This window comes from Mauremys reevesii, linkage group 1, assembly GCF_016161935.1.
Source record: "Mauremys reevesii isolate NIE-2019 linkage group 1, ASM1616193v1, whole genome shotgun sequence".
Lineage (NCBI taxonomy): Eukaryota > Metazoa > Chordata > Testudines > Geoemydidae > Mauremys > Mauremys reevesii.
Window position 1 is genome coordinate 58425118 of NC_052623.1, and position 26556 is coordinate 58451673.

Sequence of the window (26556 nt, forward strand, 5' to 3'; positions counted from 1 at the left end):
TGCTGATCACTGCTTTAATCTTTCTCTGGAAATGAAGGGCCCCAACAGAGTAATGGCAAACAGACTCCACCATGTTGACTCACTCAATATTGATGGGTTCTGAACTTGTGTCTGACAGTCACAATACCTGTATTTACAATCTGACATTATGTTGCCCTTTCACCTAGGATAATCTGTAGCAGATGGAGGTAAACTGTACATGAGAAAATAAAACTCTGCTATATTTTATCATCATCATTTTAATCTATTTGGGTGGGTGGGAGGTTGTGCTTGGTATACAAATAAATAAGCATGTGCAAACAGTATATAGCTCTCTGCCAGTGATACGTCTGTTACCTCCGTGCGACTCTTATCTTTCCATCTGACAAAACCGTGTTCTTATGTAGGCCTGTAAAATGCCATCTGTTTACAGATGTTTCTTCTGAAACATTTATTTTAGAGTAGATTAAGCTCTGTCTGTCTGTTTTGTCTTTTTTTTTATAGTGTCTGTCTTCACCATATCTAAGTGCTATGTTCTTCCGATTGTGTAAACTCCCTAAGGCCATGTAAAGTAGGTGCATTTGAGTGTGACTGCTGCTAGGAACGGGGCAGGTCTATACCTAGTTTGCGGGCTTGTATTATACAGATGCTTGGAGTTGAATGGGAAGGCAGACATGTGAATGAGTTCCCCTTTCCAACTGTGGATCCTGTTCCTCTTTTTCATACTTGCCTGGTCACAAAAGTAGAGTACTCATGATGAGCAATATAAGCATTATCCACACAGGAATGGGAGGAAGGATGTTATGGAGGCTTTTTCAATGAAGAGTGTGTGGGTATCATCTTCAGCTTGTTGGCCATGTCATCAACACAGAGCTGCTATCCAGAAATGCCATCTCAATCCATGTTGACCATTTAGTCTTTCCACTGGGGTGGCACTGCCATGCTGGACTTCACTTGCAGTATCTGAAGGCATGGCAGTCAGGCTTTGCATCGTCCCAGACCATTCCTGGGAAGTTGTTGTGCTGCTGCTTTACTAGGGAACTTCCCCACTCAGGATTTCAATTTGCTTCCATGGGTGGGGTACTCAGTTGTGCCATAGGGTTGCTTCTTGTGCCATGTCACAGACACTGTTAGAGACAGCACTTGATCTATATGTGTTGTAAGTTAAATTTCAAAAAATCCCAGCCAGCTGGGTGATTCAGTTTGGGGGCTTAATCAATAGAATATATAAATTGAAAGCCTTAGAAGAAAATAATCATTGCTGAATCTAGTATACATGCATGTGTTTTTCCAAAGTGATTCATGGGAATGACAATAACCATCTGCAGTGCTCTAAATCACCTTAAATTATGAAGATAAATCATGCTTTTATGATTGTCTACAGTTATAATTTCATATGCTTTTGAAGAATATCCCACCTATCAGGAAGACATAATCTTTCTCAAACCATTTGCTAATAAGATGTGAAAGCTGTGTCATAAATATGTTATGTAACACATACCTGACATATAATCGCTGAGCCAGAAAGACACTGGGATCAGTGAACAAAACAATGATCTTTCAGAGCAGGCTGTATGGGTAAAGTTTAATTTCCCAAGTAACTGAAATTAGTCTCTTTGCAATTGTGGAGTGATGTGTCAGAAGTTGTAATTTTGCTGTAGCAGTTTGAATGATTGCTGATATCATCTCCAATTTCTTAAGATAATACGTGCTTTGAGGCACTCTGATCATATCTCAGAAGTTCCACATGATATCCTGTGTAATGTGTGTTTTGGAAATACAAACTCAGACTTGGAAAGTTTTGGGTCATTCATTCGTTTTAAATGCAGGGAACTCAAGTATTATTTTGATGAAAACTCAAAATCGATTAATTGATCCATATTCTAGTTATAATGTGACCTGTTTATATGTATCCAGCATAGAATTTGTTTCTGTGTATATGAAATATGTCATGGACTACTTGATTATTAGTTTTTTCTTACTGTTAAACCTCCACGATGTTAGGAATTTGAATTTACAGCTGAAACATATGGCTTAGATGGGATACATTAATTTGCATCACTGAGGAAATAAAGGCAAGGTAAATAAGCATTTCTTTTTCATTTTGTTTTACAGGAGGCAATAAGCTGAAGAGCCAGCATTTTCGTTTGAACTGGGCCTGGATCTCTTTAGAGAAGGAATATTATTTGGTAAATGAAGACTCTAAATATCTAGATGTTGTTCTTAAGCGGAGAGGTTACCTGGGAGAAACCTCTTTTATTAGTAAGTTCCAATCCTATAAATTACTTCTGAGCCATAGACCAACAAGAGTAGCAAAATGTGTCATAGTATGTTACTTTGGTACTGTTTGTTACTCATCCAACTAGGTACACTAAAATGCATATTTATTAGACAAGGTTCTTTTGTTCAAATAATTGTATGATTCACTTAAACTAAGGCACAAAATCAAATTACAGATCAGTTACTGATAGTTTTATGTCCTCTTCGAGTCAAACATCAATCTTTAGTAGGAATTTCCTTTTCAACGGTAACCACATTGGATCGTTCATCTATACATTTTCTGGTTTCTGCAGCAGCTCATCATTGGGTATAGCTGCCATAGAGCCAACCCTTCTGTTTGAATTCAAATGCAGAAATTCTATTTGCTTGAATGGGAGCAAAATAAGGCCATATATCTTTACAAGCAAATTAGGTTAACAGGGTTGAAACTGAAGCTCTGAAAGGGCCCCCTTGACCCTAATTAGTTCCCCAAACTCCTTTTTCATATGAAGTAGCCTTTTAATTAAAAAAATACTAAATTTGATCCATTATACACTGAAAACTAAAAATGCTTAAATTAAAGAATGTGCAATAAAAATGGTGGTTTCGTAAATGTGTGCATTTTTGCATATTTATCTGTGTTGTGTTTAGCACACCTGTAGAAAATACCTCATTTATAGATTGAGACCAAATATCCCACTGAACGGAGCTGTGATTTCTGACTCTGGGATGAATTTTTATGGAACTTGGAATATTTGGCTCAAGTTAGTATGTACAGGGTCTGTCACTCAGAGTGCCAGACGAATGAAAAGAACAAATTTACCCATTTGATGCATAATATTTCCAAAGAACTGGCCACGGTGCGGCATCAGAGAGTATAAATTATGTGTTGCATCTACTCATAATTTTCCTTGACCTTTGTCATTACAAGACTGAGAGTGTCAAATGCAAAGATTTGAGGGGGAAGTTTCTCTAGCTGACTTTGATTATTAATGCTCAATATAAAACAGCAACTGTTATCACGAGCAGTCCCAGGCTGTGAAACACTTTATTTTAGGGATGGGGCAGTTGGCCTGATGGTTAGGGAGAGGTCTTGTATTGTCATAAACCAGGAGGACACTTTAGGAGAGGTGAGGAAGGAAGGGTACTTATCTCTTCCATTATCAAGTGGAATATATATATGGAGAGAAAATATTTTGGGTATGTCAATTTAATACACATGAATAGATTGGAAGCCAGACAGAAATGTGGAATGTGAAAAGTTTATTTTAAAAAAAAATTGCACTCTGATTTTAGTAGTTTTAATCCCCAGTTATACTGCTTATGAACAGTTATCAACAGTCGTCTTTTAAGCAAGGTCTTAAAACTAAAGGAAAACCTGAAAAGGTTCTAGTTTGTAAATGCTCTAAAGTTTCCTGAGACAGAAGAGTTTGGACAAATGGACAAAAAGAATTTGCTAGGGAATATTAATTGGAATACAATAAAAATATTTTAATTACATAGATTTTAGTTTATGAACTGGACTGTACAATATATTTCAGAAGCATCATTAGGTGCCTAAATACCTCTACAAATCTGGCTCTTCAGTTCTTTTGTAAATGTTACCCTCTGTCTCTCACATGCATATGCACATACACTTCATAGTCTAAGTCCTTTTACTAGTGGAAAGGAACTGTCAAACTGGGATCAGAAAGCTTTTTAACCATCCTTACAATTACTTGCATCAGCAGTTGTGTTTTGCATGAATTCATATGTTATTGAGTAGCCTTATTTGGTTAACCACAGCTAAACTGGTAAGTTTAATTAATAAACTCAATTATTGAAACTTTTCAAACAACTTACAACTTGAAACTATCTTTTGTAATAGTTACAATTTGTGGAATTTTCCAAATACCTTCAAGGATAATGGTTAACAATACCTTTTTTTTATACATAATTATTTTCATACATAGGAATTCCATCCCACAACAGCTGTACTTCAGCTCATTTCTAGTGTGCTACCCCTGTGGGTAATTAACCCCAAAATGTTATTTAACAACTGGGAAATAAAAGCATTCCATTTGTAGCCTGCTCATCCTCAACAGTCATAATAACAAACTGCAGTAGGATTGAGAGTTTAGCAGAATCTATATTTTCTAAGACGTATTGGGTACTGCAGCATTTCAAGAAAATCCACAGGTGGTTCATTGCTTTCCATCTGTATTCCATATCTGTATCTGGTTTTATCCAAATTAAAATGAGCAAAAAATGTTATGCTTTTATACTTAGAGCAAAGTTTCTGCAAGAATAATTAATACAAAGCTCAGTTGTAATTGTGTAGTGTGGGAAAACATTTCCTTTCCAGTCCACATATTTGATCTCAGCCCTACCACTCTGTACTTTCTGTGTATGTAGAATTCCCCTGGATGTCAGTGGGAGTTTGTGCTCATAGAGGAGTTGATATGCCATATGAGTTTGAGAGGAGAATATTTCTGTATTAAAATTGTTTTATTTGCTACTTGTGGGTTATATTCTCCTGTCATCTACACTACTGTAAATCCAGACTAACTCCATTGACTTCAGAGAAATTGAGTGAGGTAAGTCAGGTCAGACTTCAAACTTGTCTTATTAATCAAATTGTTCCATTTAGATGGAAATGGAGGGACATCCTTGGTTTATAGAATAGGTCATCTATAACGGAAGTGTTGTAGCAGATTCCTAGGTTAAAGCCTCTCTTGGTATGTCTACACAGGGATAAAAAATACCTGCAGCTGGCCCGTGTCAACTGACTAAGACTCCAGGGCTGAAAAATCTTGAGATGGTGCTGCCAGTGCCAGCAGTGCAGCAAATCCTGCTCGCCTTACTCACTTGGAAACCACTAGTTTTGTGTGTGTGTGTGTGTGTATGTGCATGTCCACACGCACATGTGTGATGTTGTTCTCTGGTAGCTGAGTGACTGGGAAGGCTGAGGGACTTATTACAACTTGTAACTAAAGAGGCTCTACCATAGTTCTGACTTTTCTTTAGTTCTGTATTTTTGAGCCGAAAGAGTAGGATTCCGTTCCGAGCTCCCCAGGCATATGTACCGGTATTAGGAATTAATCTATATCAGTGGTGCTCAAACTTTCCTGTCATGCCCCCACTTACCAATAATGGAATCTGTCCACCCCCCACCCCCCCCGCATTGCTGCACAGTTGGCTTAGAAGCAGAGCTGGGGGCAGAGCTGGGGATGGGGGAAGAGCTGGGGCTAGAGGCAGAGAGGGAATGAGGCAAAGCTGGGCTGGGAGCAGAGAAGGGGGGAAGTGGAGCTGGAGCTGGGCTCGGGGCAGAGCGGGGATGGGTGGTGCTCCCTACCACCCCCAATGGAGGCTGCCGTGGGTCTCACCATGTGCCCCCCGAAAGTTCCTCCTCGCCCCCTTTGTGGGGCATGCCTTACATTTTGGGGACCACTGATCTATGTGCTGCAGACAGACACAATAACTGTATACAAATCACACACACTGGTATGTGATTAATTGTATATAATAGTTGTGTCTAGCTGTAGCACATAGATCAATTAAAATGTGAATAATTGGATTGATAAGGACTAGTCACCTGAGCAGAGTGAGCGGTATTTGATCTTGTCATTAAACATGAAGAATTCACACATACTGTGTCTGTGAACAATAAAAAGATGAAGAGTTTTCACTAAAGACAGGAACCTATCTTTTTTTGTTGAATCCATGTATGTTTAGTGGGATACCGAAGAAGAGCATCTATTGAGGTGCTTACATTCATGAAGCTCTATGTTTTATAAATAAAGACAACAAAGAATTTGGATTCTAGCCCTAGTTAAATCCAGAGACAGCACTAACTCTTTGCCTATAAGTTTAGGAATTGTTTTGAGAGTATAGTCATAAAGTTTTTCTCCTGTGCATTTGATTTGTAGACCACAGTGGGCAGCAACTGTTAAGACAAACATTAATATATATCCTTTACCAGTCATGCTGCTGTGAACTGATGTGATCAAGCAATGACCAGCATATGCATTAGGAACTGCAGCAAGTAGGCTCATTTTCCTCGGTCAATGTTACCAGTGATTTGTGGTTGATCCAAGAGGTGTTGAAAACTGCTCACAGTGGATGGGGAGTGAGAAGGGGAGGAAAGTGCTATCACATTCTACAACCTCACACATATCTCTGGCTTCTGGATCTGCTTTTTAAAAAAAAAATCCAATTCCCTCTGCACTGGCAGTAGTGATACGTTTGGATGCTGAAATATTAATCTTGCACAAGTTCAGGTGAAAGCATAGCAGGCAGGACTTAAACTGATTGGAAGAAGAGGGAAAACAGTTTAAGTCCCTGATTCAGCAAGATACGCTTCAAGCACGAGTAGTCCCACTGAAATCAATAGGCACTGCTTAAAATGAGGCACATGTTTAAGTTCCTAGCTGAAGCAGGGTCTAAGTGACTTTGCTCATGACAATTAACTTGGCTATGTACTTTTTTTTTTCTTTCAAAGAGCAAACGCTACATCCGAAAATAATATATAATAACAGGAGTGCTGGAACAATTTGTATAGTGCGGGTGCTGAGAACCATTGAACCAAACTGTAAACCCTGGATATGATGGAAACCACTTCAAGCCAGCACCCATAGTTCCAGCACCCATGTATAATAATAAAGAACAAGTTAAGGAATTTTGTTGATTGATTTAAATTGTTGTTGATATTGGCTAACAGATACTGATTTTATTCGAGGAAGTAACAATACAAATTTGTCGTCTGACCTTTTCAGTAACGTATGTACAAAATTTTCTGCCTCCTGGAAAATGAATTGAGTTTAGTTTCTAAATACTTTGAGCTCTGATTCTGACAAGGAGCTGATCCCAAGAGTGACTGGCTGGTTAACTTGCATCTGACTAACCTAATCATTTTGAGTGTAATTCCAGGATTGTAAAAGAATACAAGAGATGTTAGGGGAGATTCTTATTCCCCTCTCCTGTCTCAATATACAGGGTAAAGGGCTTGGAGTGGCAACAGGGTCTCTAAAAGCCCTGGGACTAGCAGGGGAAATCTCCCAGTGTCAGAAGCGGAAAATACAGCCACAAGTTGTATTTTGAGTAGCTCCTCAGAAACCCTGTTGTGGGGGGCATTCCAGTGGTGGAGATGAGGGCAGAGATATGTGTTGGAGACAACGTTCACAGGTTGTCTAATTTACATTGAGGTAGCCCAAGCTCAGGAGGGCACAAAGATGATTTAAAGATACCTCAGACTCCCAGCCTCCTGGGCTGCAAGTTCTGTGTTTTGTCTCTAAGGGGCACAGTGCTGAATTTAATCCCTTGGCTTTGCTACCCGATTTTGACCTGAGTTAACCATGAAAAGTTTGAGATTAGTGGTGGCCATTATAGAAAGTCAGAAACAATCTGATATCACCAAAGTATAGTTATTGTAGTGGGCGTGTGGCTATATTTCAGGTTTCATAACCATTCATTGTCATTTCCCATGTTTAGTTGTTCATAACTTCCCCAAACTTTCATCTTTCAAGCAAAAATTTTCTAGGCTTGGTCTCTGTGTGAAAGTGGTAAATGGTGTTTAAGTTTCAGCAAAAAGGGTTCTGGCATTTTTGAGTAGCAGAGAATTAAAGAACAAAAACAAAATGTTCTTTTAAACAACTATGTAGCTGAAATGTCCTGGGGTAGAAAAACTGACATTTAGCATGGAAAGTATTTAATTGACCAGCAGTTAATTTTGATTTGGATGACAGTAGCCAACCTTGGTTAATCTGTGTTTACCTGTGCTGGATGTTCCAACACAAATTCTGATACAGAGTAACAGGGTTACATTGGGTGGCTCCTATGTATTTCTGAAGATTTCCCCAACAACCTAAACCCTGCAGATTAATACCCTCTGTTGGAAAAAGTGTATACACCTTTACCCCAATATAACACTGTCCTCAGGAGCCAAAAAAACTTACTGGTTATAGGTGAAACCGTGTTATATCGAACTTGCTTTGATCCACCGGAGTGCACAGCCCCGCCCCCCTGGAGCGCTGCTTTACCGCGTTATATCCAAATTCATGTTATATCGGGTTGCATTATATCGGGGTAGAGGTGTATTTTCTAAACTATTATTTGGTAATGGCAAATCAGTAATGATTATAGTTCAAACGAGTTAATTCAGGGAAGTTCTATGGCCTGTGTCATACAGGAGGTCAGGTCACTAGATGATAACAATGGTTCCTACTCACCTGGAAATCTATGAATCTGTGAATGACAGAAAAATAGAATTGATCTGTTGTTAATGGTCCTATTTTCTGTTTTTCTCTGCAGGTATTAGCACTAAAGATGGTACTGCTGAGAAGGATAAAGACTTCAAAGGAAAAGCCCAGAAACAGGTGCAATTCAATCCTGGCCAAACCTTAGCTACTTGGAGAGTGCGGATTTTGAGTGATGGTGAACATGAGCAGTCTGAGACCTTCCAAATTGTGCTTTCCGAGCCTGTCATGGCTGTCCTAGAGTTTCCTGAAGTGGCTACAGTGGAAATTATTGACCCAGGAGATGGTAAAGACATTTTAAAAATGTTGTTCTGAATCTGTAGACACAGCTGCAGAGGAAACTGTAAGAAAGGACTGGTACAGTGATTCCTTCAATATTGTATTTTTGAGAACAGATTTAGTATTATCTTGATGTTTTGACATAGGTCATATTCAGCTTAATGCTAGTTCATGAGCACCTAATGAATGTGCTGTGTTTTTATATGTGTAATATATTTTTTCATGTCTTCACTCTCGTTTATTAGTTCTGCATTGTTTTATTGTTTAGCCTTCCTAAACCTTTTAGGGTCCCCTTTCCAATGAAAAGCCATGCTCTCAGTAGCACTCATGTGCTACTAGACATCTGCCTGTGTTGTAAGGTCAGGCAAAAAACCCTTAAACCTTCTTCAAAGATATAATTAGTGGAGTGCACAGAGGAAATCAATTTAGAGAAGTAGAGAAAAAACTCTGCTTTGTTCTTTAATATACTTAAAAAGTGTAACCTGATGATGCTGATTTTATCTCATGTATATTTACCTTATACTGAACGTGAAATAGTGGCCTTCAAAGGTAGTTTTAAATTCAGAAACCACTTTTGTTACCCCAGATTTAAGTAAATCACTCATGATTTCATTAGCAGCATGTTTGACTCTACCAAATCATTCTGAAGACATCTCCTATTTCCTCTAATAATATTTTCAGCTAACACAATTTGCTCAGTTTATTTAATGTTTGCAAATCCCTTTAAATATGTAAAGTGCTTTGTTATGTATATCTGATTTCAATTTACATTGTAAGCTCTTTGGGTGCTACTGTAGCTTCCTCATCATCTTAATAAGCAATTAGGCATAATTGAGCCAAATTCTAGCTCAAGTTGTGCCTTCAGCACAGAGGCTTCAACGTGATGTGCCTGCAACCCTGTTTCTCTGAAACATTTGCCTTCTGACTTCAGGGCTGGTGTTCCTGTGGGAGTGAGAAATATCTCTCTAGAGCTGAATGACAGCTGGGGAGATTGATTGGGGTGCATGGACCTAGATAAGCCTTCCTGGCTGATGCTCCTCAGCAAAGCGTACTATTTTCCCCTGTTCTCCCCCACACACCCATCCACACATGCAGTAAGGGATGGGGCAAGCCCCTTTAGTGACACTTGAGCCTCCCAAAATAATATAAAGATCTGCTCCAGTTCCTCTTGTCTCCCAACTTCAGAAGCTCTGCACAGGTTGCTGCTGCCCGGGAGAGAAATAGTATTGGGGTGAATGTACAACTGGTTTATTTTCAGGGATAAATTTGACAGTGGAGGTGTCAAGAATAGAGAAAACGATAGTTGAATGTAGGTGAGGAGAGAAGCGATAACGAAAGCATGTGCTGGAGTAGCAGCCCTGCTAATGTTTGGAGGTTTTGCTTTTGAACTGCATCCAGACACTTGAAACAAGTGGTTGTGGTCACAGAAGGATGTCAGTAAGGAATCTCGAGAGATGCAAAGGCTGGAACAGCTTGTTTTATATGGCTCTTTTCGAATTAACACTTGAAGGTGGCTGGGCAGGAAAAAACGTGTCCAGCAGATCTTTTTCATTTGCTAGTTTCAGATTTAAAATATATCAAACCTGGGGGTTATCTTGCATCCCTATTTAGTTACAGAGGGCAGCACTGCTTGTAGATCAAGTTCAAAATTAAATACAGTATGTTGAGGACATGGAAATGACTAAGCATGCAGTTCCTATAATCACCAGTGGGAGCTCTATCAGGGTTGTGTGATTAAAGGTCCTTAATCAGTGCCAACCCTCAAGATTTCATTGGGAACCTGGGGTTGTTTTGGCAACTGGAGTGTGTGTGTGGGGAGAAATAAGGTTGGTCTCTCAATTCATCTTTAAAAATGTTGGTGGATTGTGTGTGTAGGTGCTGACTGGAGTAATTGTTAAAACTCCCATTTACTAAAGTGGTTCAGAATTAGGCACTAAATAATGAGACCTTGCTGAAAGCTGAGCCAGCCCTTAATAAGTCGGAAGTACTGTTGTGTTACAACGGGAAGGTGTTGAATAAAGAAGAATTTTCATATGCTAATTCTAGAGAATATAAACTCAGTTAGCCATGAGCCTTAGGCAGCTATCATAACACGGAAAGATTTAGACCATTTTCCAAAAGATTTTTGCTACGTCCATATGTAAGATTTGTTAATTTGTTGTGTGCGATTTTAAACAATATAGTTACATAGTCATGCAAACACAGGATGCACAAAATGTACATCATCTTTAACATTTTTTCCATAGGATATAATTTTTCTGCATTAATTTATTTCCACAGAAGAAGAAAAATCAGTTCTTTAAAGATTATGCTGGTATTACTTTAAACTAAAAGGTTGATATTTTTCCTATGGTGTTTTTTGTCTTTCTGAAATAATAAAAGTCAACAGATCTTATCAAACCAGAATTACAGCATTTTTATAGTGGTCTTTTGACCTTCTCTCATGTGAGCAGCATTTTCCAATTGCAGAAAATGCATAGTGGGGCATCCTTTCACAGAAATCACATTACACTTTCAGGAAATTGCTTACAAAAAATTCCGAAATAACTAAATAATTGGCTTTGCATAGGCATCTAAGTTATACAGAATCATTACAGCAGTTGGATTTTAAAAAATGGAGGTTAATTGGTTTGTTTGTTTGTTTGTGTTACCCTCTATATTAAAGTAACCTTGATTAATTACAGATGTTTGTTGAAATTGTAAGGGTGGATGGATACTCTGTATCCACAACTATCTATTTCTCTCTTAAGTTTTTGGACATAAGAAAATAGAATCTGAACTCCAAAGGCACCATAAAAGCCAATGGCCTTTATAGGAATGTAGAATAACTAGAAGTTTTTGTTTTCAGATTGTTCAGTGTTTTATTTGCGTTGTCTGAAAAATGGGACGTGACATTCTTACGCCTGATGTTTTTAAGAATTGTGCAGAAGTAGAGAATGCTAAAATAACTTTCAAGGCTAGTGGTGAATTTTTTCCGTCTTCCCTTCTGGCACCCAAAAGGAAATAGCTAGCTTTAATTAACAGAAGATACATTCCCAGTCAAAAGAGCAAAACTGGTTACAAGAAAAAATATGCCTGCAGCACTTATTTAGATAAGAAAAAGGAATTCCAGAGGACATGAAAGAGGAGTCTTATTTTGTTATATATAAGCCTAAAGAGATAATGGACATGCCCAAATCCTACATGTTTTACAGGATTTTCTATGAGCTCACACTAATGGCCAGTTTTCTTTTGAAGTCTATGTTTTGGTTACACTGTTGTAGACAAACAAAGAACAAAATTAGGGATCACTCTTTGGCTGGTAAATTTATAACTTCTTATAAAATGAAATTATTATTATTATTTCTTTGTATTATTGTAGCACCACGTGCTAGCCACTGTACAGAGAACAAAAAGATGGTCCCTGCACTAAGGAGAATACTACTTCATATAGTGTGGAGTCAAAGTGAATGTCACAAAGGACCCAATCCTGCATCTTAAGCACCTCAAATGCCAAAGGACTCCAGCAGATGTTTTGGGTGTGCAAAATGAGCAAGAATGGTCTTAATGAATTTCTGTCAGAGAGGAAGATACTGAAATGATTGTGTGATCCTCAGTGGTGAACCTTTTACGGCTAACAGCTAGTGATAATAATAGTCTAGACAGACTGAAAGAACTTGGATAGAATTCTGGATGCACTGGTCTGGAGGACCAGTCCTTCAAACCCTTACTGACAGGTGTAATGGTAAATCACGTGATTTGTCCCATTACAGTGATTAAATCCCAAGAAGTGGAACTACTTCTCTGATTAGGAACTACTTATCAGTAAGGGCTTAGCAGTGGTTCTCAAACTGTGGGTTGGGACCCCAAAGTGGGTCCCAAGCCCATTCTAATGGGGTTGCCAGGGCGAGCATTAGATTTGCTGGGGCCTGGGGCTGAAGCCAAAGCCTGAGCCCCACCACCCAGGACTGAAGCTGAGGCTCTTGGGTTTTAGCTTTGCCCCACCGCCGCCCAGGGCGGCAGGGCTCGGATGGGCTCAGGCTTTGGTCCCCCCTACTGGGGTTGTGTAGTAATTTTTTTTGTCAGAAGGGGGTCACAGTGCAATTAAGTTTGAGAACCCCTTCCCCAGAGCATCAGGCCTTGGTTCTGGCTTTCTTTTTGGCTGCAAAATTTCATTAACATTTCGCTATACCATTGAGAAATGAGTATCTTGTTACATTGAATTCGTGATGGGGGGAACTTCTGGCTATTTCTCCTGTGACTCTTTGAGTATATAAAGTAACACAAATAAATATGTCTGATCTTTGCAGAATCAACAGTTTTTATTTCTCAATCCACCTACACAATTGAAGAAGACATTGGAGAACTGTTCATTCCTGTCAGAAGAAGTGGAGATGTCAGCCAGGAATTGATGGTGATCTGCTATACACAGCAAGGTAACCGAATCTAGACTGAGTGAAAATAATAACCAAAGCTAAAATAATTATTATTTCTGTCTGCAGAATATACAAATAATTCCCAGCACTGGTAATTACTTTCTGCTTGTCTAGTTTCTATGTCAATTGATAGTGTTATTCCTCTTTACTTTATGTCTTAAACTGTTGCTGTGTATTGTTAAATAGATGCTGTGTTCCATTCTAGAAGTAGTTGCAGTTCATTGATCGATATTCCTTGCCTATTTCACAGGGTCTTGTATACAGTACTGGAAGTAATGTCAATTATGTTTTTTGAGATCCTCCAGATGAAAGATTCTCTACAGGTAGTATGATAGCAGAAGTAGTTTTTCCATTTGAATTCATTAAACAATGACAAGCTTTTTTAAAAAGATACAGCTGTGCTTAAGCTAAATGCATAGATGTGCTGAAGCTAAGGAATATATTTTGGCTTTTTTTCCTGAGTATTACAGGTTTCCTCTTCTTTTTAGTGAGAAATTCTAGTATTTATTGGAACACCACAGAATGCCAATAAAGCAACGGAGCCACTGTGGTTCTGCTTCAAAGAGGCCTGAGGTCTGGAGAGGCTATGCTACAAAGCTGAGCTCCAGGAAGGTTTCTTTATTGATGTTTATAAAGAAACAATTGGATGGCCAGATCTATAGAAGTAAAAATAGTATTTATTATTATTGTTTCTCCTTACCACCCCATCTATTAAGCCTTTTGTGTGCTTATTTTGGCTAGCTGTCTGTTTTTCTCCCCTTCTGAATTAGATTTGTAAACAGTAGCCTCCCTTTTGGCATCTGCAAATTATTTTCAGGGATCATATGTTCACTTTGATACCTAAATAACATAAAGTTTGAAACTCAGGTAAGTAAACAGTTAAATTACCTATATTACAGCATCAAATAATTGCAGGACCAATGTTTGCATCTGCAAAATAATGAGTACAAAATAGGATGTGTAATTAGGGCCTTTGTATATAGATGATTCTTTTTCTTTCTTTTCTTTTTTTTCCCCTGACTAGAGCTGGCCCGTGTTTTTCCATCAAAATGATTTTTGACAGAAAATGTGGTTTCTGCACCAAAAGTTTTCAGTTTTCTGTTGGGAAAATTAAAATGAAATATTTCATTTTAGGTCAGATTGCCCTGAATCGAAATATTTAGGTTAGTGGAACTGAATCAAAATGTTTCATTGTGGCTCTGTTTGAAAAGCTGAGCTGCTGCAGTGCCTTGTGGGATATGTTGTTCGGATTCTTCATGCATCTGTTCTGCCCTCTGGGCTGGGCTCCGTGGCCAGACTACATTTCCCCTCTGTGATGTACTATGATCTCTCCTCTAGCTGAACCACCGTGGTGTATCGTGAGAGATGTAGTTCAACCAGGGAGCTCATCTCATAGGGCGGAACAGGAGAATGAGGCACCAGGCAGCTCATCTGAATACAAATCAATGCTAAACTGAGCTGTAATGAAACATCTTGGTTTAGTAATGTCGAAATGTTTTGTTTTGTTCAAAATTGTCAAAACAAAATGTTTCCGTGTTTCTGAATCCATTTTTTAAAACTTTTAATTTTATGAAAACTTTCAATATTTCAACATTTTGTCCTGAATTGGAATGAAAATAAACATTGGAAGAATTTCCCAAAAGAAAGAAATTTGAGCTTTCAATCAGCTCTAATTCTGAAACTGGTCAGACCTTTGATGAAAGCTACTTGGTTATTTTTTTGCTTGTAAAACCTGATGTGGGTAGCTTTTAGACCACATTTTTCACCTCACAAGGTAGGTTTTTTTACACTATATTGAGGTATTTGACATTAAAGCCTGTAGCTGAGCACATTATTTTCAGTACAATTATATAACATAAGCTTAAAACTCCTCTCACCCACTCAACTGCCTGGGTCTTGCAAACCCAAGAATAATTACATACGGCTCCGCAGAGCTGAGAGGCTGGAGATCACCAAGTTAAAGGCACAGAAATGGAGTAATGTTTTATGATACTCACTTATCAAAAGAAATCTGGGTAGCAGGAAAGATTTATGCTTTTTGTAGATCAGCTTGGTTGCATAGTTGTCAAGCTGGAGAATTAAATTAGGTGTTTCTGCAGCTCGTATTGAAATCCTGAAAGCAGGGCACACACTGCAACAGTGCTGATTACCTAAGTATGCCCTTTTCCCTTATTATTGTTAAATATATGTGCATTTACCAAGTTCACCTCTTTCAAGTACAATACAATCTGCTGACTTTTAAAACAGAATAGTTATGAAAAGTCACAACACTTTGAAAACCATTTTCTTCTTAACCAAAAGTTTCTGGGCTTCGTTGTGCCCTTGAACTGTGCACAACTCCCAGTGATTGACATGTAAAAATGACATGTTAAATTGAGCTGATTAAAACCTCTCTCTTTTGTGTAATGCCTTATTTATTGGCAGAAATGTGTAATATTTTGTAAATACATTTGTGGAATAGTGTCTCAGCAGTTCTACTGGTTATTTCATGCAAGGTTAGGTGGCCAGATGTTCAGCTGAATTGTAATCTTTTTCACAACATTGGCATGTGGGTATTACAGCAGTTTTCTATCTGGAAATTCCAAATAGATATAGTTAGTGCACACTTGTTTGGGAATGAAAACAAAGAGTGCCAGAATTTGGTTCTAAAAAGGATCGCTGGAGAGGATTAATACAGGGATATTTCAGCAGTGACTTTATAACATTTTTCAGATGAGAGAAATTGTTATATTTTATCAGTTCTATATCGTGGGCTTCTTCAGAGTCTTGCCAGCAAAAAGAAAAAACCAGAGAAATGAAAACTATTGTTCATTGTGCTCATTAAAGCAAACAGAGTTTGCATTAGTTGCCATTAGGGCAGTTTTAAGACCATCTTCTCACACAGAACATAGCCCCAGTTCAAAAAAACTTTATTTGAGGGAGGAGCTCATTGATTTGTCATTAGTTAACTTGTTCTGCTATTAAGAATTGTTTTATTTTGTACAACATAATAATACCAATGTAGTATTACAGTAAATACTAAAAAAACAAACGAGTTCTGGAAGAGATAGCAACCTTCATGCTTCAAGGCTTCAGTCAGCCTTTAATTATTGGGAGAGTTAAAAGGAAACTTTCCGTGGGACAGGCAGTCTCCTAACTGCCTACTTCACTGTTTCTTAACACCTTTCTTGGACTCAGCTGGTACTGGCATCTCTTGGAGAAAGAATACTGGACTAGATAGACCACTGGCCTGATCCAATATGGCATCTCCTATGTTTCTTTGTCCATGCACTTAAATACTTTGCAGTGAATGCATCTTATCAGTTTAAAAATAAATAGGAATAAAAATGGAAAGCTAAAGAGAATACAATTCAACCTTAGTAAGGGATTCTTTAAAAATACTACAGGTGCTTATTTACTTCTGTCTCACAGGAACAGCAACTGGTACTGTCCCAACATCTGTGCTGTCCTACTCGGACTACATATCCAGGCCCGAGGACCATAACAGCATTCTCCACTTTGACAAAGATGAACGAGAGAAAATGTGCCGTATTGTCATCATAGACGATTCCCTGTATGAAGAAGCTGAGACGTTTGATGTTCTGCTGAGCATGCCTATGGGTGGAAGAATTGGTTCGGAATTCCCAGGGACTCAGGTTACTATTGTGCCTGACAAAGATGATGGTAAGACTTAATTTATCAAGATGGTATTACCAGTGAGGGACATAAATGACATATAATATGTCCCTTCAATCATGATGTAAGGACTTCCTCTCTTCCTGACTCGATACAAATGCATGATCATGGCCTTCAGAAGTTTTGAAAGTATAATTAGGGGGATAGTGATTTTTTTTTAAATAGTCAGTATTGCTATTATAATCCTCAAGAACATGGAGTCATTGTAAAATTAACTGGATGTTGGGAACTCACCTGTCCACTCTCACAGATTTCACAGTTTCTGGAGGGTGTGATCTGGGAGGTCACACCGAATGGAAATCAATTATGTTTGTTATCGGCATTTCTTACTCTTTTTAGTTAAGCAAAGGCTGCTGCCTCCTGATAATCCAAAAGAGTCTAGTTCTGTTCTTGTTACAAAATATGAATACAATCCATTGACAAATCTGATGTCAGAATCATGTTCATACTTTGTATCAGGAGACTAACACAATGATATGCTTTGTTTCTGGTCAGAGTAACCCATGGCTCTGATGGATTTCTTTGAAAGGAGCAGAACTTTGGTGATGGGCTAGAGGTCCATGACAGGAGAGGTGTAGGGCTGGGGAGGGAGTGGGGAGACACATTGCATTCTCTCGGAGAGAATGCACACGAAAGCTAATGCAGCCTGAGGCAGCAGCATCTTTTGTGCAATCTCGGCAGCAGTAGAAAGGAGTCCCAGGTAACATGTTACACGTAACAGTCCCAGGCCTTTAGCAGACTCTGCTCTGAGCTCAATGAGTTTTAGGGGCTTGAGTGGGTCGAAAGCCCTTTACTTACTCCAGGAGGATTGTTCTGCTGGAAATTCTGTGAAAGGAATGTTGTGGAGTTTCTCTAATTTTCAGTAGAATGATTTTTCCTGTCAGGCAGTGATCTGGCCTGTGGTTAGAGCATTGTGTCTACTAGAATTCTTTGAGGTAGTCAACAAGCATGTGGACAAGGGAAATCCAGTGGATATAGTGTACTTAGATTTTCAGAAAGCCTTTGACAAGGTCCCTCACTAAAGGCTCTTAAGGAAAGTAAGCTGTCGTGGGATAAGAGGGAAGGTCCTCTTGTGGATTGGTAACTGGTTAAAAGATCAGAAACATTGGAGTCATTGTGGATAGTTCTCTGAAAACATCCACTCAATGTGCAGCAGCAGTCAAAAGAAGTTAACAGAATGTTGGGAATCATTAAGAAAGGGATAGATAGAAAAGAAGACAGAAAATATCATATTGCCTCTATATAAATCCATGGTATGCTCACATCTTGAATACTACATGAAGATGTGGTTGCCCCATCTCAAAAAAAGATATATTGCAATTGGAAAAGATTCAGAAAAGGGTAACAAAAATGATTAGGGATATGGAACGGCTGCCATATGAGGAGAGATTAATAAGACTGGAACTTTTCAGCCTGGAAAAGAGACAACTACAGCGGGTCTATAAAATCATGACTAGTATGGAGAAAGTAAATAAGGGAGTGTTATTTACTCCTTCTCATAACACAAGAACTAGGAGTTCACCAAATGAAATTAATAGGCAGAAGGTAAATCAAACAAAAGGAAGTATTTCTTCACACAGTGAACAGTCAACTTGTGGAACTCTTTGCCAGAGGATGTTGTGAAGGCTGAGACTATAACAGTTCAAAAAGAACTAGATAAGTTAATGGAGGATCGGTTCTTAAATGGCTATTAGCCAGGATGGGCAGGGATGCAACTCTAGGCTCTAATTGCCAGATGCTGGGACTGGACAACAGGGGATGCATCACTTGATTATCTGTTCTGTGTATTTTCTCTGAAGCACTTGGCTTTGGCCACTGTCGGAAGACAGGATACTTCTTTGGTCTGATCCAATATGGCTGTTCTTGTGTCTCATAGAGACCGATATAAAAAAATGTATCCTTACCGTACACTACAGTGCATGCCCTGGGTAAGGCTGATTTCAGGATACTATGGGCACAGTAGTTTCTCAGTACTTAAGGATATAACTAGTTACCTGTTAAAGAGCTGAAAATTGACATTCCTCTTAATTATACTATAAGTACCCAGTCAGCTTGAAATTTCTAACATGTGACGTAGCAGAGGTGATTTTATTTTCTCCGTGGAAGATTTGGGGTAATCAAATACAACATTCATGAGCTATGGCAGTTTGAAATATCCAGGAATTGTGCTTCTTGTAAACTTTCTCAGAGTCTATTAGTCATGTCATATTTCAGACACAGGCTGATATAGAATATTCATAATTAGCTTACTTCACTGCCCTCAGCCAACACTGGTATCTTGGAGCACTTTTGTAAGTTTAATTAGTTCATTTTTGAGATATTTGATGTTTTGGGGGGGAATTTTACTGAGTTCATAAACTTCTCAACCATTATCTGACAGAATAATGTTGGGACCTGTAGTTTGCAGGCTTATTAAAGACTGCACACAAACCAGCTGAGTACATGGGCTATAAGGTGTGCAGACTTCTTAAAATTCGAAAAGAAAGCCACAGGCATCCCCCACAGAAGTTACTGGAAATACAGGGACTCCCGTGGAGGTTCAAAGCACTGACTTCAGTGAAATCTCCACCAGTGCTTCTGAGAACTGTGTTTAGCATTTAACCCACTGAGTGAAAATGTTTAGAATAATATTGAGTCACTTACGTTGTTAGGTACAGAGGGCAGGGAACAGGGAGGTTGAATTGGGGGCAGGGGTCCTGGGGGGGCAGTCAGGAAGTAGAGAGGGGGTTGGATGGGGCGGCGAGGGGCAGTCAGTGGCAGAGATTCCAGAGGCAGTCAGGGGACAGGAAGTGGGGTGGTGGTGGATGGAGCAGGAGTGGCAGGGGCTGTCGGGGCGAAAAGCAGGGGGTCGGATAGGTGGCAGGGGCCGGACCACACCTGGCTGTTCAGGGAGGCATAGCCTCCCCTATCCAACCCTCCATACAATTTCGGAAACCCGATGTGCCCCTCAGGCCAAAAAGTTTGCCCGCCCCTGTCTTAGACACATCCCAATTTATCTGTCACAGCATAATATGTTGCATCTGTTATATCTGAAATAGTTTGTAGGCCATCCCACATAGAGGTAGCTGTGCAGTGCTTTCTGTGTTAGTGAAACTTCTCCCAGAAGAAATTCCAGTGTTTTAAAAAAGCTGCTAACAATTCATTTAGCATGTCACTTTTCTGTTTAGAGTTTGAAAAAGTCTGAATGCACTATAAAGAAGCATACTAGAGGGATCTATTCAGAAGTATAATGATTTTTGGTTTTGTCTGACTTGATAGTGTCCTGTATTTAATATTTTGTAGGTCACCCGAGAAGTCAATATTTTGGAAAGTAGGATAAAATGAACAGTAGAATTTAAGAAGCATTTGTTATTTATTATTATGTGTGCTGCACAAAATTCCTGGTAATTGTGTTCAGTCTTTTGATTTGTTAAAAATATGCCACATGAAAGAAATAGCATTTTCATTGACTGTGTAATATTATAAATGTACTTGTATCTAAAACTTCTCTCCGATGGAAATGCAGGTAAGGTTGTGACACATTTATAGTAACCTATCAAGTGCTGAAACATTATCATACTAAATCCTGTAGTCAGCCTGAGTCCCATTACTCCACATCTGCAGGGGATCTGGAGCTATATTATCCTTATTGTTTGTTTGTTAATGGGATTTACATTTAGATAACAAAGTTTCTTTAGCCAAATGTAACAGCCAGTCATTTTATGCTGATTTCCCCAAACACTATGCCTGGATTAACATCATGCATCAGTGTCTGGAGGTCATAAACCACAAATAGGAAAGGTCAACATTTAATAATTCTACATCAGGCCTTTCATGAGGAAGTCAAGTCAGCACTAGAAACTTTTTGCCTATATCCACTGGCATTCAGTGCAAGTTAATTAGGAAACATTCATCTTCAAAACCTTTAATCAATTTCTGTTCTTTCTGACATAAACCCATGGGATTTAAACTAAAATATTTGAGTTTGAATATAATAATGACAATTGATAAACCAAGAATAAGTGAAAGGACACACATCAAGCGTTATGGTGAACCCAAGAAAGACTAAGTGTAATAAAAACCCCAGAGAATAGACTGTTTTAATGTGACTTACGTGCAGTTAAACTGTGTGGTCAGAACAAACATTTGTAAAGCAGTAATTCTAAATGAGACAAGTACTGGTGTATTACAGGCTGTGGAAGCATGGTTTTAAAATCTACAGTGCTGTGGGGATATTTTTACTTTGAAATTGAGTTTCCCTAATTCAGCACAAACTTGAGGATTGAAAGCGGGCAAAAAAATCAACCAAAGGAACACCAGACCAGGTCCTCATCTGATGTAAATAGCATTTTGAATTGTTTGTTTCAATGTTACATATGCTGCCACAATTGAAAGGTTAAATAATAACATGGATCTGTTTGAGTCAGAGATTAAGGTTACAAACCATAACATGCAGAAGGAAGTACAGTAGGTGAAGAAATCTACAGACAGAGCATTTATATATGGTCATTTCAACTTGCAATTCCAAAGTCATAAACACTTGACTGTGTGAAACTCTTCTAGGAGTAAAGGGAACCAAGCCTTTCTGCCTTTGGCAGAACCCCCTCTCCTCCTCCCTATCACTATAAACAACAGAATAATTTTCAGTGAAATTATATAGATATAGATATACAAACACACTCCATGACCATAGTTCTGAAATTTTAAACATTAAATAAATATCCAAAAGACGTTTCTTTAATACAGAAGTAGATAGCTGGTAATCAACTGCAGAAAGAAAACATTTTATTATTTATGACCCTGTAGGGGACTTAGCACAAGGCTTAAGGTATTTAAAGTCTGAAAGAATCAAAAGTGCTGTCTAAAATTTCAGGATATTCAGACATCTGAATGGAAAAATCATGTCCTTGGGCTGCATTTATGCAGTTGCAGCACTTTTAATAGTCTGTTTAAAGGGTACTAAGATCTAACTCTGAATGCAACTTCTAAGTAAAAAAAGGTGGCAATGATATGAAAATAATAAATTCAGGTTTTAGAGTGTCTGAAAGGTGTACAGTAAGATAGAATTTAGGAGCATTTTAAACATTGTCTGGTTAGTTCTTTTAAGGGGAAGCACTAATACCATGAATATGGGCAGCTCTCTGTTGCATTCTGGGGTGACTTTTGATAGTACTGTCATTGGTACTGAGAATAATCTTGTCAGCCTCTGGTGTGGAATAGGGGATCTTCCAATTGAGTTCTATACTTAAATTTTCTTGTCCCTGATAGGGATTGGTTGCGCAGGGGAATGGGGTATGTTGAAGAAGGCACAGTACCCACTCTGGTGTCCATTGATCCTGGTCCTCTTGTGAGAAGAGTGGAGGTGGTATTATAAAAGCAGGCCAGTTGGGCAGTACTCATACAGCAGACAGACCAGAGAGTTGGCTACTGCCCAGACCACATTCATCTCAGTGACTGAATGAGCACACATGGCTGCTGCTCAGGCTAATGAGGCTGTGCTGCTAACATTAACCTGCTGACACCATGGGCCTATAGGTTAACACTGATCTGATACTAAGGGCCTCTAATTACAGAGGCAGGAGAGCTAGGAGAGCCAGTCAGGCAGAGAGAGCCCAGGAAGCCAGGGGAGGCCAGGCGGCTGAGGCTCAGGAGACTGAAGGACAGGCAAACCCAAGAAAAAGGAGAAAGAAGTAAAGAAGGGAAAGAAGGAAGAAGCAGAGGAAAGAGGGAAGTGGTGGAGGAGAAACCATGAAAAACAGAGAGAGAAGAGAGGAGACCAACACCTACAAAATCAACATCAGCATCTACAAAACTACAAAAAGGAAAAAGAAGGAAACAGAATCAAGAGACAGCAAAACACCTCCAGCAGAGAACCCCAGGACAAACCAACAGAAAAGAAAAAACCACCCAGACACCAACCATCCACACAAAACCCATCACCAACACCCCTCCATCATACATCTCCATCATCATACATCATCACCTACCCACACCCTGGAGGTGGCAGGCATCTTCCACACCACCCCCACCCCACCCACCCTCTGCCCCACTCCAACTGCAAAACCCACACAACTGCACAAAGCACCACCTAACCACACAACCTAAACAACCAACATGCAACACCAACCTTGCCAACTTATCCCACCACATACCTACTCCAACCCAACCCACAGGACCTAACCACCACCACCACACCACATCACCACCAATACACACACACACCAATGTGCTGGCCACTGCCGCCCAATGCATACATACCCTACATCCAATGCTGCTGGTCTCTCATCACGAAAAGGATAAATGGACAAAAAAAATATGGAAAAAATGACAAATGGCAAAATATAAAGAGAACAGCAGAAACCTTCAACACACAACAGCAGCACTAGCTTCTGGCAGTGGCCTGCAAAAACTAAAAACAAAAACAGAAAAAAACTCAGAGAGAGAGACTTCACTTCATTTCTGCAATCAAGCAGTCATCAGCTCAAGACACCATCAGCTCAGTGAAAAACAAAAAAAACACAAAACCAGTCTCTGTTTTGGTTTTTTTCTCTCTCTTGTCTCTGCTGAAAGCCCTCTTCCTCCTCTCCTAGAACCCCCCTCTTACTAACCCTTTTATGTCTCTGCTGCTTCCCTGCCCCTTACTGCCTACTATATACCTCCCCCCCACATTCATAAGGTATTCACTGCACCCAATGCTATCATGTCTTCTGTTAGTCTATTAGTCTTCTTTGCTGCTTGTCTTTGCTGCTTTTAGGAGAAAATGTAGCTCTGGCAGCTGTGGTTGGCTGCTGCCAACTGCTGCCATTAGGGTCCCTAGGGGGCTGGGGGGCGGAGCGGGGCGCCCCCCCCCCCCCCCACCCACAGGACAGCTCCAGGAAGGAAGTCAGGAAGTCAGTCAGGTCAGGGACAGGAGGCTGGACTGAGACTGTCTCTCTCTCCTCTCCCTCCTTGCAGCCATGAATGAAAAGGGCTCAGACAACCCCCCCCTGGGAGAGAGAGAGAAGGGCTACGTGGAGGGTCACAGTGAGCCACTGAGGCTAGCATAAACTGCCTAGAAGCGCAGGACCCACGGGAGCAAGGTCAGAGCTCTGCCACAAAAGACAGACAACAAAGCAGTTAAAATTGATGGAAACCAGCCTGGAACCAGAAATGTTGAGCCAGATCCAAAGCCAACTAAAATTAGTGGAATTCTTTGGGCTTTGGCTCAAGCCTCAAATTGGCAGTTGCAACCATCTGGAAATATATTGTCACCTCACAATACTACTGTGAAGTCTTTCATCTCTGTAGGATAGTTGGAATTTTAAGAAACAATATCACTTGGAAATGAGGGAGGCAGGAAACAACCAGTGATGGACACACAGGTCAACAGGCTGTAGCCAGTAAATTAAAGAAAATTGAGTCTGTGCCATCACTTTAAAATTACTGGATATTTTAGAGTTGTGAAAACCTTAGCCAAGGTAAGGAGGAATATTTAATGGTTATCTAATAATTTAGGAATAATATAAGCTGAATGTAGAAAATTGTTGCAGAAAATGGGATACTTGCTTTCAGAAAGGGAGATCCCAGAAACAACAACGGTGTTGTGTGCGGTGATTACTTTACCAGACACGCCAAACCCGTGGAAAAAAATGCAGAAATTGGGCTTGGTTTTGGCTTAATTGGCTTGTGAGTTGCTTGTTGGCTAGTTTTTGGCTTGTTGCTTGTTGTAGCTTGTTGCTTCTTTTTTTTTTAATCGGCTCCCGGCAAGCATGGGTAACCAGGGGGAGAGGGTCAGGGGTGCACAGCGGGCTCACCCAGTCCCAGACTGCACACCGTGGGGATCTAGTCACATAGAGTGTTGGGGTTCTTAGGAATTGGCTTGTTTTGGCCTTGTTTTGAAATGGGATTAGCTTGATTTTTGGCTTATTGTGAAAGTCAGGGTGTTTATATACTGCGTGAAAGTTGGCAACTGTATTTTACAAAGTGGCCTAAAATTGCCTACTAAAAGAAGCAAGAACCAGCTTCTGCTGGTAAGAGAGACAAGCTTTTGCTCTGCTTTGGGTCTGGAAAGGTACTCTGTGTGTCACAACTAAATACAAGATGGAACAGATTGTTTAGCCTAAGTAGTTAACATACATGTTAAGAGATCATTCGAGGTAAAGTGGCCTGTTAACACCTCTCCAGTCATAAGACAAAAAGGGCAGCTTAGTGGGTCACAGATGATTGTAATAAACCCAGAGGTGGATTAAGGTTCCCTGGGGCCCTGGGCCAGAGCAAGTGGGGGATGCCCTCCCCATGCCTTCCATCTGTGGATCCGCCCATGCCCCCAAACCATTCTGCCCCTCCTCTTGCAGTCTCACCTCTGTTCCACCCCCTGTCCCACCCCATTCTGCCTCCTCACAGCAGCCCCAAGACCAGAGAAGCTCTGTAACCCCCTCACCCCAGGGCCTCAGGGCCATAGCAGAGAGTGAGAGCTCCCCCATCCCTGAGGCCGTGGCAGGGAGCCAGACATGGGTGGCAGGTATAATATGCCTGGGGAGGCTCAGCCTCCCCTGGTGCTACCGTGGCCGCCAGAACCCCAGTTGCTGGGTTTGGCGGGGAAAGTTTTTGCTTTATTATGCCCCATGCCGGTTCCGGGGCAGCTGACGAGGCAGTATTTGCTACTTAGTTTCTCAGGTTCATCAGTAATCTCCCTGGATTCCAAAATGATTACTGATGAACTCAGGAAGCTGAGTAGCAAATACCACCTACTCAGCCACACCGGAACCTGCATGGGGCATATCAAAAGGTTCTTCGGGATGAAAGTGAGACGCTTTCCCCTGGGGTGGCTCGGGGTCTAGGGAGGGGAGGTGTGGTTGTGGGTGGCCCAGGGTTCTGTGGGCCGTAGGGTGGGGGAGGCTCGGGGCACCTCCAGGCAGGTAGCGGGAGGGGAGGGGCTTGGGACTTCAGCTGGCCTGGGGTTCCTCCAGGCAAGGGAGGAGCTCGTGGCTCTGGCTGCAGGGGAGGTTGGGGGTCTCAGGGCTTCGGCTGTGGGGGCACCACAGGTGGAAGGGGCGGAGCCGGGGTCTAGCCTCCCTGAAGGTGGGCTCCACCCGCCACCCATGGAACCAGAGCTCCTCCAGTCCTGGGGCCACAGCAGGGGTCCTGTCACTGGGGTTTCCCCCGCCACACTGCGCTTTGGCGGGGGACAGGGCACTGGGGCTTCTCACACCTTGTTTGCCCAGCCATCACCATACTGGGGGGACACCAACAAAAGGGGACAACACATGACCTCCCCATGTGGCCCCACCCCACTGCCACTCAAGGGCCCATGTTCTCCCCACCCCACATGTTACCTCCGGGGGGAAGGGCTCTGTCCTCCTGCTGTTCCGGCTCCCTCCCACCCCCCAGCACGTTTGGCTGCTCCCCGCCCTCCCGGCAGCTCGGCGGGGAGAGGAGCAAGACACTGCTCTGTGCAGCATAGCCAGCTGATGGGGAGAGAGCCTGGCTAGGGCGGGGCAGCAGCAGCCTGATCCCTGCCCAGGCTCGGCTTCTGGGGACAGGGGCCGAACGTTCCGGGGAGGGGGGTGGGGGGGACTACGGCTTGCTCAGCCGCTGTCCCCAGAAGCCATGCCTGGGCAGGGAGCGGGCTGCTGCCCATCCCCAGCCAGGCTCTCTCCCAGGAAGCTGCTGTGGGCAGCATCCCGGTGCAGCTGGAGAGGCTCTGGCTCCTGCCCCTTCCTCTCTGAGTCTGGCCCTGCACCTGCCTCTCCCCACCC

General features: G+C 41.0%; 1 protein-coding gene across 1 annotated transcript in view; it reads left to right on the top strand.

Annotated features, from left to right (window-relative positions):
• FREM2 (FRAS1 related extracellular matrix 2) overlaps positions 1-26556 on the top strand; it is a 206137-nt gene that overhangs the window by 102601 nt on the left and 76980 nt on the right. The window contains exons 3-6 of the mRNA XM_039505462.1: positions 2095-2241; positions 8527-8757; positions 13040-13165; positions 16577-16828. Of these exons, the coding sequence (XP_039361396.1) occupies positions 2095-2241; positions 8527-8757; positions 13040-13165; positions 16577-16828 (756 nt within the window). The remainder of the gene's footprint in view (positions 1-2094; positions 2242-8526; positions 8758-13039; positions 13166-16576; positions 16829-26556) is intronic.